Below are 17799 nucleotides of genomic sequence, written 5' to 3'. Positions count from 1 at the left end.
AATCCTAAGTCACCTTAAATGGGGAAATGCTTGACCAACAAGCAGAAGGTTGCCGGTTCGAATCCCTGCTGGTACTATATCGGGCAGCAGTGATATAGGAAGATGCTGAAAGGCATCATCTCATACTGCGCAGGAGGAGGCAATCATAAACCCCTCCTGTATTCTACCAAAAAACCCCACAGGGCTCTGTGAGTGCCAGGAGTCGAAATCGACTTGATGGCACACTTTACCTTTAATACTGCAGTAAGTGACACAGGATGTCTATGGAGACCTTTCTGTATGTTGCATGGTTCAGTTATATTGTCATCCCAGACATCTTACTCCAGCCAGCTACACTGTGATCTGAATCACAGGAAGGAGTGGCTGTCACCTATATGAGCACATGGCATGATTAATGCTTCAAAAGTCAACAGGAGCTCAGTGCAAGAGTCTTGGACTGTAATTATTGGGTATAGTCCTAAAGAAGTGAGGCATACCAAAGAACTGATGGAAGAGACAAAGTTAAGTTGAACAGTTAAGCATATGTCCCTAGATTGCATGCCCATTAAAGGGAAATGAGGGTAATGCCATGCTCGGAATCATTAGGAAGGGGACTGAAAAATAAAACTGCTAATATTATAACGCCCTTATACAATTCTATGGTGTGGCCACTTCTGGAGTACTGCGTACAGCTTTGATCACTGTATCTTAAGAAGAATATTGTAGAACTGGAAAATGTGCAGAAGAGGGCAACCAAGATTATCAGGGGCCTGGAGCACCTTCCTTATGAGGCAAGGCTACAGCATCTGGGACTCTTTACCTTGGAAAGGAGGCGACTAAGGGGAGACATGATTAAGGTGTATACAGTTATGCATGGAGTGGAGAGGGTGGACAGAGAGAAATTTTTCTCCATCTCTCACAACACTAGAACCAGGGGTCATTTCATGAAACTGAAGGTTGGGAAATTTAGGACTGACAAGAGGAAGTAATTTTTCACACAGCTCATAATTAATCTATGGAATTCTCTGCCACAAGATGTGATGAGAGCCACCAGCTTGGATGGCTTTAAAAGGGACTTAGACAGCTTCATGGTAGACAGGTCTATCAATGGCTACTAGTCTGGTGGCTGTGTGAAAAAGTACGGCAATGGCTAAATCCCATTGTAGCTGGGGATGATGGGAGCTGTAGTCCAGCAACACCTGAGTACCCAAACTTGGGAACCAGAGCCATAGGGAGACTCCTGGCGGCCCAGGGACAAAGTTGGTTTTGGGGCTCTCCATGCACCCCAGTTCTGAAGCCATGCGCCCTACTTTCCAGCCTTGCCACACTTCCCCATCTATTTAACTATGGCAGTGGTGGGCAGGTAGGCCTCTCTGCACACCGACTTCTCTTGTGCCAACGTGCAGGCCTCCTCATTCCCTGGCCAGCACGCCGAATTCTCTCATGCCTGCCCGTGGGCCTTCCCATTGAGTAGGGAGAGTGTTGTATGTTGTGACATCACGGCACGCAACACTCTCCCTACTCAATGGGGAGGTCCACATGCAGGCGCGAGGGAAGCCAGTGTGCCAACTGGGGAGGGGAGAGAGGCCCGCCCACCTCTGCCACTAACAAGGGTAAATGGGAAATGGTGACAGGCGGGGCAGCAGCATGGGGATGCACAGACGCGGAGCAGCAGGGCCCTTGACCCTCTGAACTCAGGGACATTTGCACCCCCTCGCCCAATAGAAGCTATACCTGTGTTGGGAACCCCTGTTCTATGAGCACTGGACCACAGAAGACACTTTACACGTCTTCTGATATAACAATGTTATCATAAAGACTCTCTCCTGGGAAGCAGAAGAAGGAAATGAATGAGGAAGCAATGGTCAAGGCTAAAGCTGATAGGATAATGGTAGGGTTACCAATGAGGACAGAATGAATTTTGGTGGGGAGGGCAAGCAATGTGGTGGGGCGGTTTTTGACCATAAAAGCTAGAACCAATCCACTTGGACTGGCAGACCTTTAAGAATGATGGAACACCACAATTTGAACAATATTATGGAATACCACCATTTGAACAATAAGAATTAACTCTGCGAGGCCAATCACTTTATTAAACTTGTACACCATTTTTTTAGACTCACTTTGGGGCATGCTGGATCAGCAATTTCAGGTTCTTCTGGACCAGATGCCAAAGGTTCTCTTTTACAGATGTATCCATGCTCTGTTCTACAGAAATCTTCTGCCCAATATCCATTCTAAAGATGGAAGGGTGAAAAAAACAAATTTTAGTGAAGGATCCATGACTTTTACACATTTTTGTTTTCTCTTTTTAATTTTTCCAGTGTGTGCCAAGCTTTCCACAAGATATAACTGGGGGTTCAAAGCTATGTTATACAACGGGGGTTCAAACCTACACAAGATATAACTGGGAGTTCAAACCTATATTATACAACTGGGGGTTCAAAGATACATTTGGGAGACACACCCCAGTTCAGAATCATAGCATCATAGCCCTATGGTGGATGCTGCTCCTCGTAGGCCACAAAAGGTTAAGACATCACCCCTGCTCTCAAGCTGGGCAACTAAAAGAGCCTGTGATACTCCTCTCCTGCAAGTTTGAGAGATCCCCCAGCCAGCATTCCTTGAGGCATCAACAACAAAACAACAGATATTTATATACTGCTTTTCAACAAACATTTCCAAAGCAGTTTACATAGAGAAATAATAAAAGATTAATATGGCTCCCTGTCCCCAAAGGGCTCACAATTAAAAAAACAAAAACAAAAAACACCAGCAACAGACACCAGCAACAGTCACTGGCCCTCAAATCCATGGTCCCCATCCAATCCTAAGCCCCAAATGTCTCTTTAGAAGCAAGACCAAGGGCAAACAAGCCTGTCCAAGACTCTCTTGGGCAATCAGTCAGATTCACACAGAATTGGGTACTGAGAAATAAATGTCTACCAGGCAGATAGGGATGCCTTATTTTTTTACCTCCCCACTCATGATGACACAGTCTTTTTCTGCATTCATTTGGTACATGGGTTCTCCTCTCTGCCATTTGGTGAACCTCACTTGTGTCCCATCACTCCATTCAAAATACATGGAAATCTTCTGATCATTCAGACCTATCCAGAGCAGATCTGTTGGTTCTAAAAACATAGACACACATTGTTTATTTGGCCCCAAATTCAGTTCTGAAAAAGAGATGTGTTAAATAGCATGCTCTCTAGCACACAGCTCTGTGGTGTGTGTATGCCATGTGGACATAGGAGAGCATTCTTAATTGTGGAATCCAAATCCTCAGAAACAAGTAGTCATAACCCTAGAGCTTTGGGGGGATGCTAAACTGATCAGCAAGAGATTCAGACAGAGTTGTCAGTACTTTGCCAACAGTGCAGTATCCTACTTAATTTCACCCTTTACATTTGACTTGCTTATGCCTCATAGGTGATATATCAGAATGTATCTTCTCTCCATGATGTTTGAGGAGTAACCACTGAGCCACAGAGAACTGACAGTACATACATCAGAAACACTCCAAACTGTGCCAGTTATAACTTGAGTTTGTAGGAACGAAGCAGAACTAGGCAGTCGCCTAGGGCATCAGTTCTTGGGGCTATATATCGTCCTTTCCCTCTCCAAGCAACAAACATGTCTTACATGCTGAGAGTGCCAATTTGTTTTCCTCCCCAATAGGGAGGGGATGCAGTGGGGAGAAATAGTGCTTAAGCAAAGCTAATGTTGCCTTAATAACCTAAGAACAGCCCTGCTGCTGGATCAGGCCCAAAGCCCATCCAGTCCAGCATCCTATTTCACACAGTGGCCCACCAGATGTCTCTGGGAAGCCCTCTCTCCTGCTGTTGCTTCCTTGCAACTGTTATTTGGAGGCATCTTGCCTTGGAGACTGGCAGTGGCTTATAGCCCTCAGACTAGCAGCCATTCACAGATCTGTCCTCCATGAATTTATCTAAATCCCTCTTAAAGCCATCCAGGCTGCTGGCTGTCATCACATCTTGTGGCAGAGAATTCCATAGGTTAATTATACGTTGTGTGAAAAAAGTACTTCATTTTGTTAGTCCTAAATTTCTTAGCAATCAGTTTCATGGGATGACTCCTAGTGTTATGCGAGAGGGAGAAATATTTATTGCATTGCTCTCTTCCATCCCAAACTCTCTCCTAACCAGTGTTCCCACTAACAGGGATTCCCAGAAGTTGTGGACTACAACTCCCATAATCCCCAGCCAAAGGCCACTGCAGCTGAGGATGCTGGGAGTTGTAGTCAACATCTGGGAATCCCTGTTAGAGGAAACACTGCCCCTGACCCAATGAATGAGCAGCCAACATGACTCTATAGCCGAGGATCTGCATGTATTGGCTGAGAGGGTATCACGGTTAAATTTCACCTGGGGCATCAAAAGCATTAGGGCCAGACCTGGGGTTTGAAAAGCAGAGCATCAAAGTTACTAACTCTCAGATCCATTCCTGACTCAACAGTGCTGGCAGATTCTACTCTAAAATGCACTCTTATCTGGATTGTGGAGTTCATTAGCGTGGTGCTACATCTGAATTTAGGAAAAGAAAAGTTTCCAGAAATAGTTATATTTTTTTAGTTGAGGTGCTTAACTAATAATAATATTTTCTTCTTTGTGGCAGGAAAAAAAATGCTATATTTATGAAGCCAGGAGAACAGAACATCCAGGATATACTTACTGTAGCCAAGCTGAGAAATGACAAAGCTGTGTTCTTCTATGCTGTGTATGCTTGTTAGGTCTCCACCTTCCTTTCGGCAGGACAGCTGTGCCCCCTTCCATGTCTTGGAGTCTCTGTGAAGACGGTAACATTGGCCTGTGTATGCAACCCAGCCAACCGGACATTTAATGTGCTTAGGGTAATCTAAAAAGAGAACAAATGTATTCTAAGGCAGCATGAATTGAACTGTCATCATTATGTAATTAATTCTTCAGTTAAAATGTATAGAATTTATAATGGGGAAAATCTAGCAATCAGAATTAAAAGGACAGGGTTTCTCTTTCATGAGGTATTTGTTGCCAATAGGGTCATCAAGAGTGGAAGTAGCCAAATATATTTTTTTTCTGTTTCCTTTATATCCTTTATGAATATGGTAAATATAGTGAAATACTATTACTGAGCTGCACTGTGGTCAGGGAAAAGGCCCTCAGTTTAGAGTCTTGTCTTGAAATACATATTTATTTATTATTACATTATATCCAACTTTTGTTCTGTGAAGGAACTTAATGTTGGAGATGGAGTTCCAGTGCATTGACCTTTTGCACCAACTATCCTAATGACCCCTAGGGGCATTAGGAGTAGAGATGGTGAGTAAGGGTCTCCCTAACTGTTCTACCTGTCTCTACTTTATGACCTCTGATCTGACTCTTCCACACTTCCTGTGCTGAGTCACAATCCTTCCTTTCCTCTTAGAGAACAGATGGAAACACCCATCTCCCTCCTTACCTATTCATTCTGTAGTCCTTTGGATTAGGTTTAGGCTTTCCTATCCAAGTGCACTTAACCAATAAATACTTAGTATTAACTCTACAAGAATCTCCATGTGTTTTCTCTAAATAGCTGCAATAACTAAACCATCCTCTGCTACCTACTCTGTGACTGGAGCTTATTCATTCTTTAGTGCTCTGCTGTTTTACCCACTGGGGGTAAAAATTAACAACCCCCAACACTTAAGATGGCATACATAGGATTCTCCAGTGGTTTCTTATCCAAACACTGACTAGACCCAGACCTGCTTAGCATCAGCAAGGTTGCTGTAATATGTGAATTCAAGCAGACTGTGTTCACATTGCCCTGGGAGCATAGCTGGGATCCATACCTACTGATATTTTCATAACAACTTTAAGCATTTTGACCAAAATCTTCCACTCCATGCCACCTTCCTTTGGCAACATACCCTAAGAAAACTCTTTGAGACGTTAAATAATAATGATACCTTGTTCATAAAAGTAAACTGCTTTTCCAGGTTTCCCATCCTACCTGAAGGGATATCAGAAGCATCTGATGAAGAGTTTTCCTTTTTGCAAATGTATCCTAGTTTCTTATCACACTCAGTGCTCTCCCATTTGCCACTCCCGCCTTCCATTGATCCACAGATTTTTGTCGTTTCTGGATTACCTTGAAGGAAGGAAGGAATAATTGTATTTGTGTTTTGTGCTAACACTGAAGCTTCTTTGATCAAATAAGCAAAACTGAGTAAGCAAAAAGCTTTTCATCTATCAGTTGTGTTTCATGGACTGCACACATCACTACAGAACATGGTAGAAAGTATGCTTTTTCCTACCTGACAGTGGAGAAAAACCCAAGGTGTGCTCACTTCATGGTAGTTTTACAGCAGTTGAGAACCCTGACTATATCACATGGTTACCATAATTGAATCAGGACAATCCACTTCAAGGGGTTCAGACTAGACCTGATGTTTGATTGATTGATTAAGTGCCGTCAAGTCAGTGTCAACTCTTAGCAAACACATAGATATATTCTCTCTAGGATGATCTGTCTTCAACTTGGCCTTTAAGGTCTCTCAGTGGTTGAAGGGGTTCAAACTAGACCTGACTCTCCCAATGTCTTTTTCTTTTCTTCTTTAAAAAAGTAGATGAGAATCACAGCCATAAAGGTGTCAAACTTCCTCCTGCCAACATGTCACAGCACTGAGCTAAATAATCCCCTGAAATTTCCCCCTTTTCCAGCAACTTTCGCCCTTCTCCAACAACTTTAAAGGCGCAATTTAAGTTAAGCAAGTGGCATAAAGGGAAACAATTAAACATTCCTCCTTGTATACTTGGGTTCCAGTCCAAACCGGGGTCCCCAATAGCAGATTTCTTTTGGAGGGGGTAGTAAAAGTTATTGGACGTTTCAGTCACAGACCTCCAACATACACCTAGTTTGGCCCAAGATACAGCAGGTGCCATTTTTCAAGCCGCTGCAATACAGTGGAGAAAAGATACATTGTGTGTATCTTTTCCTGTTTTTTTCCATGAGCTCTTAGCAATACAGAAGGTAGAGCTGAATATCGTAACTGTACAGAGCTGATCCAAAATGCACTTTTCATTTTCTCCACCAACATCAGATTCTCAGGTATTGACAATGGAAACCAGTTTCTGTAAATGGTTCATGGGGGTTTGGTTTGGGAAATTCTGATGAATTTCTCAGTCCATTTGGAACCCTCGATCTTTTCCAAAAGTCCCCTTAGAATGACATTACAGGCTAGATCAAACAAATTATCTGAGTGCCTCCCTATCATGTGTGCAGAAGCCTGATTGTATCATTCTGGCCCACCAAGCCTGTCGTGTTGTCTCTGGCCTTGAATAATCATTCAGGACCACAAGGTCCAAAGTGGCCCTTAATTGCATGGCTTAAACCATGGGTTAAGTAGTCTGACCCAAACTTCCATTATGACTAGTGCAGATCCAGAGAGGCCCCATTCAAAAATGTGGGGCACTTTGGAACGTTCAAGGATAAAGGAAAATCAAATGGAGCTAATCTCTATAATAAGGCCTAGTGCTTTCAGCATTGCTTTGCTGTCTTATGAAAAGGTACAGCATAAACTGTAAATTTAAAAAAAAAAATTTACCAGGCAACAGTAATTGCCGTTATTTCATCAAACAAGCCTCCTCACTTATTAATTTACTTCCTCAGCCTTGAAATGTCTTTTGTTTTGTTTCTTCCCCCTTTAATCCTCAGGTTTCATTGAAATTGATTCTATGAGAATTTTTGGCGAAGCTCCAACAGTAAGTTGTTTTTATCAGCACCAAAAGGATTTTGTAGTAATGTATAGATCTGTGCAATGGGCAATTGAGCATGCTCCACAGGAGGAATGTGCTCCTTGCCTTCATATGAAAGGGGTACCCTTATACACACACACACAAACACACACACACACAGAACTTTGCCCCCTTCTAATTGAGCAAAGAGTCACCTTGTAAATGGTGATTCTCCTTATTTACCAGAGGAGAGCAACTAGCCCTCTCCAGCCCCAGCACAGCATCCCTTCAGTGGCTGTTTCTATTATCAACCTAATGTTTCTTTTTAGATTGTGAGGCCTTTGAGGACAGAGAACCATCTTATTCTTATTTTTTAAATTATTATTATTTCTCTATGTAAACCACTTTGGAAACTTTTGTTGAAAAGTGGTCTGTATAAATATTTGTTGTAGTAGTGTGTGCGCACACACACACACTTTTTGACACCTTATGCTATAACCCCAGAATTCCTGGGCAGAAAGTTGGCAAATCTCTTTCTGATTATAATAGATGTCACTATTAAACCAACATTTTCTGATATAGCCATGTTGGATCCAACAGTACTTTCATTCTTACACAACTCAACCCCTAGTAATATACTCAATACTAGCTGCTCCAAGACTTTTCCAGGAAAAGTGCTGATTAAATTTGATACATCATCTGTGGTTTAATCATTACAAGAAAGCTACAAAGACTCATTTGAAAATGCCACCCATGCTTTTTAAAAACGAACTCCCACATAATCTAACTTCCTATCACTCCCAAAGAGTATTTTGCATTTCTGTCTAAACATTAAACAGCAACCATTTTAACTGTTGTTGGCCTGTAAATGTTCACTCACCTGGAGCCCAGTTTAAATAACGGAAAGGATGGTTCCCAAGCCACTGCCACCCACTGTCGAGATCCAAACTGTTCAGTCCAATCCAGTATTCTATGTTTGCATTACTTGTTAAACCTATTTATGGAAAAGAGAATCATTTGCACTCTATGACATAGTTATAAACTTTGTCATCTTGTGAAGCTAAGGGTGGGGGAAGGAGAAATAAAATTGTATTCTGTAATTAAGAATCTTCTCTTCAGACTAAGATTGGGAGCAAAGCCTTAGAACTTCCCAAATATGCCAAAATACCAGTCATTATTAGGTGTGGATTCAATAGGTTTTAGAAACCCATCTCACTTTTGTAGAAAACCCACAAAATGCTCTTAAATTTTAAGAGAGAGCAAAATCCCCAGGCACATTCCAGGAAATAAAATAGCACTAACTAAGAGGCAAGCAATACTTGATTCATTGGTTACCAGTGATTACTTTCTGCTTGTTAAAAGCATAGGAGACCTGCCAGGAGATTTTTTTCAACCTGAATTGCAAATCATAATTCATGTGCAGATTGTTTGAAATGGACTGGACCCAGACTGGCAATTCATGTAGAAGTCTCTTTTTAAGCACATGATGCAATATTGAACATGAGTGAAAGGGAATAATATCCAGATGTATAGTAAATGGAAATCCCTCACAGTTTAGGGCTGTATGTGTGTGTCTGGAATGCACACAGTTCTAAACTATGGATGGGGAATCCCTTTGGAGTCAAATGCATATGAATATTTCTCATCAAATATTCATATATTTTTTTAGATTGTGAGCCCTTTGGGGACAGGGATCTAACTTATTACTCTTTGTAAATCACCCTGAGCCATTTGTGGGAGGGCGGTATAGAAATAGAATTATTATTAATAATAATAATTAGCATAAAGAGAGGTATTTCCCAAGGGGACTCACTATTCCCTCTGTTGATTGTAATCGCCATGATTCCACTTTCACAAATACTAAACAAAACAGCCCTCGGATACCAAACATCTAAAACATCATGTAAAATAAACCATCTGCTCTACATGGACGATCTGAAGTTGTATGGAAAGTCCCAGTCAGAAATCGAATCACAGCTAAACACTGTCCATATATTCAGTAGTGATATAGCAATGGAGTTTGGACTAGACTAGTGTGCTGCATTAATAATGAACAGAGGGAAAATAACAAAAACAGAAGGAACAGAACTGCCCAATGGAAACAAGATCAAGAACCTGGAAGAGAAAGAACCTTACAAATACTTGGGCATTCTCCAGGCTGATAACATCGCACACACTGAAGTTAAAAGCAAAATTGGAAGTGAATACATCAGGAGAGTTAGAAAAATCCTAAAGTCCAAACTCAATGGCAGGAACGCCATACAAGCCATAAACACCTGGGCTATACCTGTTATCAGATACACTGCAGGAATAATAGACTGGACCCAGGCAGAGCTAGAGACGCTAAATCGTAAGACCAGGAAAATCACGACCATCAATCATGCTCTGCACCCCCGCAGTGATGTAGATAGGCTATACCTCCCTCGCAGCTCAGGTGGAAGAGGAATGCTTCAAGTCCATCAAACAGTAGAGGAGGAGAAAAGAGGCCTTGAAGAATATATCAAGGACAGTGAAGAAGATGCACTTCAAATGGTCAATAATGCGAAACTATTCAACACCAATGAAAGAAAGCAGGCCTACAAGAAAGAACAAGTCAAGAACCGAGCAGAAAAATGGAAAAATAAGCCTCTGCATGGTCAATATTTGCACAATATAAGTGGAAAATCAAACAAGACCTGGCAATGGCTTAAGAATGGCAACTTGAAGAAAGAAACAGAGAGTTTAATACTGGTTGCACAAGAACAGGTACTAAGAACAAATGCAATAAGAGCAAAAGTCAAAAAAATCCACAACAAACAGCAAGTGCCACCTTTGTAAAGAAGCAGATAAAACCGTGGACCACCTAATCAACGGTTGTAAAAAGATTGCACAGACAGACTACAAACAAAGGCATGACAAGGTAGCAGGGATGATACACTGGAACATCTGCAAAAAATACAAGCTACCTGTAGCCAAACATTGCTGGGACCATAAAATTGAAAAAGTTGAAGAAAATGAAGATGTAAAAATATTATGGGACTTCCGACTACAAACAGACAAACATCTGCCACACAATACACCAGATATAACTGTAGTTGAAAAGAAAGAAAAACAAGTCAAAATAATCAACATAGCAATACCAGGGGATAGCAGAATAGAAGAAAAAGAAATAGAAAAAATCACAAAATACAAAGATCTACAAATTGAAATTGAAAGGCTGTGGCAGAAGAAGTCCAAAATAATCCCAGTGGTAATTGGCGCCCTGGGTGCAGTTCCAAAAGACCTTGAAGAGCACCTCAACACCATAGGGGCCACAGAAATCACCATCAGCCAATTACAAAAAGCAGCTTTACTGGGAACAGCCTATATTCTGCAACGATATCTATAATAATAATAGCAAGAACATTGACAATAAAATTCAGCCATCCCAGGTCCTTGGGAAGGACTCAATGTCTGGATAAAACAAACCAGTCAATAACACCTGTCTGACTGTGTAAACAAGAAATAAAGGAAATATTTCTCATAAAGCTAACACAACCAATTAACAATGAATAAGCAAAAATGACAAAACACAAATGGCCCAGCTGCAAACCACTGTTGGTTAAGTGGTCATGAAGAGCAGAGGCCTATTGTGCAGGCATGGTGGCCTCCAAAATTGCCACTGTGCTGAGGGGGGAAGGCCAAAAACTGGCCAAAGAGCGGCCAACCTGCCAATTTCAGGAATAAGGGAGACCAGCGGAAGGAGGGGGAATCTCTTCCACCTCAAACAACTCCCCCGGAGGGGGTCAGTGTAAAATTTTTTTTTTTAATTTAAAAACAACAACAACCCGTGAACCCTGGGGCGGGGGGTGTTCAGTCCAGGGTCACACCGAACAGGAGGTGCTTCAGTTCAACGGAACAGTTCAATGTCGAACATGTTCAACATCGAACCTGTTTGCACATCTCTACTCTCAAGTACCTATAATGAGAGAAGGACCCATAGCCTCTCTTTAGACTTTTACCACTTGTCAGGTATTGTGGCTCCCTAGCTGATGCTCAGCAACTCAATTTCTTTGAACTTCCAGACAGGCAGCAAAACAGGCCGATTGAGCTGCTGGTCGGGTGTATTTTGTTCAATCTGCGTGAAGAGTAGTGAGGGCCAGATTTATAAAGTATAAATCAGGGGTTCTGAAAACGGAGTCCCCAGATATTGGACTACAAGTCCCATCATCCACAGCCACACACCATTGAAGCTGTGGGTGATGAGAGTTGTAGTCCAGCAACATCTGGGGGCCAGGTTTGAGCAGCCCTGCTACAAATAATCAAGTTACAATACAAAGCCTCTGATGGTATGACATCACCCCTATGAAAATAACTGACATCTCTGGACTACTTAGAAGACTATGTTGCTTCTGAGGAGCTAGTGTGGGAATGAAGGGCATGGATTGTGAATGTTCTAAAAATTGCCTTCAAATCTTTGCATGCTGATTGTTCCTTTTCCTGAATCTGAACTGCAGGAGGATCAGACCTTATGCACTTGAAATAAAAAATTTATTTCCCCTAGGTGCCCTAAAATACTCGGTTTCTCTTCTTGATAACAAAAACATGGTTAATGACTAATCATTTGGAAATGATGCTTAAATATTGGGGTTTTTTTAAAAAAAAAAAACTCATAGATTGCATAATTGAAATATTTCTTGAGATGATATTTATCAATGAGAATGTTTTAAGCTATCACTTATTTTGTTATGCTATGTTATTGATTATGATGTTATACCTTACCTGTCAGATACATTTGTTCCGTTAGTTCTGTGATGCTCACTAATTCTGCATCCTGTTGCTGACAACTTCTTCTTGCTTGGAACCATGTTAGAGCTGACTGGCTATTGATTTGATAATGGTCTCCTGTCCAGTGATTTGTGATCCAAAAGAATTCGTCATGGCTATCTGTAGGAATATCAAATCATTGAATTGCCAGTGGAGAAACTGTATCCTGTTTCCAAAATCACTGAATTACAAGTGAAGAATACTTAGATTGTATTATTATTATTACATTTATATCCCGCTCTTCCTCCAAGGAGCCCAGAGCGGTGTACTACATACTTGAGTTTCTCTTTCACAACAACCCTGTGAAGTAGGTTAGGCTGAGAGAGAAGTGACTGGCCCAGAGTCACCCAGCTAGTCTCATGGCTGAATGGGGATTTGAACTTGGGTCTCCCCGGTGCTAGTCCAGCACTCTAACCACTACACCATGCTGGCTCTCAGTTGTAAGCCTATGAGAAGACCCAGGAATGCAAATGAGGGCCATAAGAACATAGGAGTAGCCCTGCTAGATCAGGCCCAAGGCCTATCTAGTCCAGGATCCTGTTTCACATAGTGGTCCACCCAATGCCTCTGGGAAACCTACAGGCATGAGCTAAAGACATGCTCGCTCTCTCCTGCTGTTACTCCCCTGCAACTCCTCATTTAAAATATTTAGTAGAAGGTAAAGACAATTTTGTGGGGGAGAAAAATATGTTTTGGGGAAAACAAAAGCACTTGGGATAATTCATGAAATGCTTTTGAGGAATCATCCCAAGTGCTTTTGTGTTCCTCAAAATGTATTTTATCCATATATACTTTCGAAGAATGCATATATTGAGGGAAAATATGCTTTTCAGGAATCTGTACCCCTGAGCAGAGTTTCCCCCTACATATTCTACATTTTATAAATGGTTCTTGAGTGATGATAAACTTTGGCCAACAACCTGACTATCACAGCACTGGTGCTTCATGAAGAATTGGTGCTGAACACTGAAAAGTTCCTAAGAAAGACAGCATGGGTGCTCATTGCAGGGTGATTGCCCCGATCTCCCCTTCCATCAGCAGTCTACTATGCCGCCTGAAAATATGTCACTGAGGACCGTGCAACCCTCAGGGACATCTGGGGGTACAGGGAGATTCCGCGGAAATGGGATATTGGAGAAATTACCCTTCTGTGGCTCTCCGCTGCTGAGTTACTCAAACCCATCTGCACCATGCACACATCTCACATAGCTGCTGTGCTGCACAGGACAGGATGTTAGCCATCATAGTTATTAATTTAATAACAATAGCTATCAACACACAATGATAACATCAATACAAAAACATATATCAAAAATAGCTTTTTACTATCACACACCAATGGGCAACAGAACTGTCCAGCTAATCTTAGTGAGTGAGTGGGCTCATTTGAGAATCAATACTTTATCAGGTAGGCCAGACCTAAACTATTTCAATAATTAAACAAAGATCAGCACTCTGTTGTGCCTGGGAACTAAATGGGAGCTAGCACAGATCATATAATTATGATGTTTCATTGTCATGACATCTCTTCCCATGAAATGAGAGGACACTGGGAGGTGACTAGTCAAAATGTTGGCTGCAGGCCTCTTGTTACCAGTAGTTTATCCCTCGAGAAACACTGATGTCCCATCACAGTATTATTTTAACTCATGAAAGCAACACTTGGGGAAAAGAATAATAGAAACCTAAATCCATCCCCTTAGTGATGTCCATTTGGTTCTGGCTTGCTGGGGACAGTTTTTCCCTTTTTTCCGTGCTATATATTTATTTATTCATTCATCAAATTTGTATGCCACGCCAAACCTGGGTTTCTGGGTGGCTCTCAAGAACATAAAAAAAGTTAACACAGAGAAATAAAAACATTACAACAGTTTAAATCCATAATTAGAAGCTTGGGTGAAAAGGTAGGTTTTTAAAGATTCTTTAAAAGTTGTCAGAGATGGGGAGGCTCTCATTTCAACAGGGAGTGCAGTCCAGAGTCTTGGGACAACAACAGAGAAGGCCCGCCCCCACGTAGCCACCAAAGTGGTTGCAGCTTCAGATGGACCTCCCCGGATTATCTCAATGGGCAATGGGGCTCATAGCGAAGAAGATGTTCACCTAAATACCCAGGGTTTAAGCTGTTTAAGGCTTTAGAGGTTATAACCAGCACCTTGTATTTTGCCTGGAAACTTATTGGTAGCCAGTGTAGCTCTTTCAAAATAGGAGTATAATGGTGTCTTCAAGATGACCAAGAGACCAAACTGGCTGCTGCATTCTGCACCAATTGCAGTTTCTGGACTACATATACAGTAATGGCAGCCCCGCATAGAACACATTGCAGTAACCCAGCCTAGAGGTTACCAGCATATGTAACCATTCCGAATATATATACCATTCCGAAGACATTCATCTCAGGGGCATAGCAAGGTTGGAGTGGGCCCAGAGATGAGATTTTAAAATGCGCCCCCCACTCAAAGTCTAGGGCCTCCACACACCCCAGGCCCCCAAGGATTTAAGTCTGATATTTCAAAATAAGTATGCTGCCTGGAAATACATTTCACTGAATACACACATGCACACTTCACAGTATATAGTGATAGACATTGAGTACTATATATTTGTGCTACTTTTAATGCCTAGAACACACTAGCAACGCTAATTATTAAAATGGGCCCCTCGCTGCAGATTAGCAAAGGAGACTTTCAGCCATGCAGGATGAGCCTATGTTTGTTTTCTCAGAATTCTGAACAAATTCAGTCAAGTTTGATTGCAGGAGGTTTTTCACAGGAGGCTTTTAAAGCCCTTTAACACACATCTCCTCTGGAATGGAGGTGCTGCATTCACATGTTGGCCAGATTTACCCTGAAGTCCCTGCGAGTTATTGGGGAGCAGTTCACACGCAAGAAAAATAAAATAAAATAAAAGCACAACACATGCTTCACAGTTCTCACTCAGACCTTCTGGGTTGCAAAACAACTTGAACATAAGTGCATTTATAAATGAATGAATGAATGAATATTTTTTCCAGAAGTTTTTATAATTTTCTGCCATGAAACAAGCCACTTATACGACTTTTTAGATAGGTGTTTTTTTAAGCCAGCAAATTTTCCAAACTATTTTAAAATAAATATTCAGAGACTTCTCAGTCCCTCCCCCACATATCAAAGCCCTATGGCAAACAGATCCCTATATGGGGGGAGGGGGAAGGTAACCACAAAAGGGAGTTCACATTCTACCTGGCAAATGCTGGGCTGGGTTGGGCAGGGCAGCAAGGGGTCTTCTGCTGCAGAGAACAGTGGTGGCCACTCTGGCTGCCTCCTCCTTCCTAGTTTGCTTGAGGCCTACTCGAGTTCAGGCTTCACAGAGGCCTACACGGAGGCCTCCATGGAAGCCCTGCCCACCCGCAGATCAGCTGAGAGGCGGGAGAAAAGGAGCTCTTTGCAGCTTGTCTGCTGCTTCCATTGCGGGCCAGGAGAAAGCAGGAGAGAGGACGAACAGGGCAAGTGGCTGAGGGGCCTTGGGGCTGGGCAGGGGGCAATGGGGAGTCACATGAGGTGCCTCTGGGGGGCCCCTCCAGGCAGTGGGGCCCCCAGACAACTGTCTCCCCTTGCCCAATCGTTGTTACGCCCATGATTCATCTCAAGAAACAGATGCAGCTGGTGTATCAGCCAAAGCCAATAGAAAGTACCTCTGGCCACTGCCTCAGCCTGGGATACCAGGGAAAGTTGTGGATCCAGAAGCACTCCTAGACTGTGCTCCTGTTCCTTCTGGGAAAGTGTGACCCCATCCAGAATGGGCAGATCAAAATCATCTCCTGAGTTCCAACCCAGAACAATAACCACTTCCGTCTTATCTGGATCCCTCAGCCAGCCCATTACCACCTCCAAGCAGGCATTTAGGGAGGTTGTGCCTTCTCCTGATGATTTTGACATGGAGGAAAAGATGTGGATGCCATCAGCATAGTGATAAAACCCTGCACCTGATAATCTCCTGATGATCTCTCCCAGTGGTTTCATGTAGATGTCATGTAGCATTGGAGACAGTATAGAGCCCTGGGGAACACCATACACAAGTTCATATTCAGAAGAACAGTCTCCAAGTGACACCATCTGGAATCTAACCAAGAGATAGGAGCGGAACCACTGCAAAGTAGTGCCTCACCTCCCACCCCCAACTCTCTCAGATGCTCCAAAAGGATATTATGGTTGATAGTATCAAAAGCCACTGAGAGATCCAGAGTCACACTTCCTCTGTCAATTGCAAACTGGAGATCACCCATCAGGCCAACCAGAGCAGTCTCCACCCCCTAGCCCAACTGAAAGCTAGTTTGAAATGGGTTTAACTGTACCATCGGTATATGTGAGGCAATGATACCATCTGCTGCCCTTTCCTATATGTACGATAGATTTTTCTTTAAGTAACAGTATGTGGTGACAAGATTAAGGTCTAAGCAGGCTGCTTTGGAAAGAGTATACCTTTTAAAGGACAATATCCGGTAATACTATCTTCGTCCACATCTGCAGTTGTTCCACACCAGAGTCGCCCACCTTCATGATAATCGGGGATACATTCAGCATACCACTTGTTCTCATACTTGAAGGGGAATGCACAGGGGGCTCCTAAGGCATTGCCATCCAAAGTAAACAGTTCTAGAGAGAAAATTGAAAAAAATATAATGGAATAATGTTGAAAAGTATGAAGTTGAGAACAAAATGCAGATTTGCTACAGGTAAGGCCCTGAATTCAAAGTTCTATGTATGTTGAGGTACCCATGAGACTTCTTCATGTGAAAGCTTCCATATTTGTGTTAATGGAGGGAACATAGGAACATAGGAAGCTGCTAAATACTGAGTCAGACCATTGGTCTATCTAGCTCCGTATTGTCTTCACAGACTGGCAGAGGCTTCTCCAAGGTTGCAGGCAGGAATCTTTCTCAGCACTATCTTGGAGAAGCCAGGGAGGGAACTTGGAACCTTCTGCTCTTCCCAGAGCAGCTCCATCCCCTAAGGCGCATATCTTACAGTGCTCACACTTCTAGTCTCCGTTTCATATGCAATCAGGGCAGACCCTGCTTAGCTAAAAGGGACACGTCATGCCTGCTACCACAAGACCAGCTCTTATGTGCATATTGTGTGCATATGTGTGCATATTCCTTTGCATGCATACTGTTTTCCCTTCCATGGCAAGGAGCAGGAATGCCCTTGTGAGGTCTGGAAGTGCTGTGACTACATTGGAGCTCTGATGCGCATGAGACATTTACTATCCCCAGGTTGGGTTGCAAACTATCAAGCAAAGTAGTAACTTGACTGATTGGGGGGGGGCTGGTTCTCACCCC

At 42.5% G+C, this 17799-nt stretch overlaps 1 protein-coding gene across 1 annotated transcript in view; it reads right to left on the bottom strand.

Annotated features, from left to right (window-relative positions):
- The window catches only part of LOC128330492 (macrophage mannose receptor 1-like), an 88301-nt gene that overhangs the window by 65320 nt on the left and 5182 nt on the right, over positions 1-17799 (bottom strand). The window contains exons 3-9 of the mRNA XM_053263480.1: positions 16940-17113; positions 12438-12602; positions 8578-8691; positions 5974-6111; positions 4675-4857; positions 2956-3113; positions 2103-2216 (exon numbers count right to left, since the gene is read on the bottom strand). Coding sequence (XP_053119455.1) covers positions 2103-2216; positions 2956-3113; positions 4675-4857; positions 5974-6111; positions 8578-8691; positions 12438-12602; positions 16940-17113 — 1046 coding nt within the window. The remainder of the gene's footprint in view (positions 1-2102; positions 2217-2955; positions 3114-4674; positions 4858-5973; positions 6112-8577; positions 8692-12437; positions 12603-16939; positions 17114-17799) is intronic.

This window comes from Hemicordylus capensis, chromosome 6 (assembly GCF_027244095.1).
Source record: "Hemicordylus capensis ecotype Gifberg chromosome 6, rHemCap1.1.pri, whole genome shotgun sequence".
Classification (NCBI taxonomy): domain Eukaryota; kingdom Metazoa; phylum Chordata; class Lepidosauria; order Squamata; family Cordylidae; genus Hemicordylus; species Hemicordylus capensis.
Note: the sequence above shows the minus strand (reverse complement) of the source record. Positions and strands in the feature narration are given on the sequence as shown.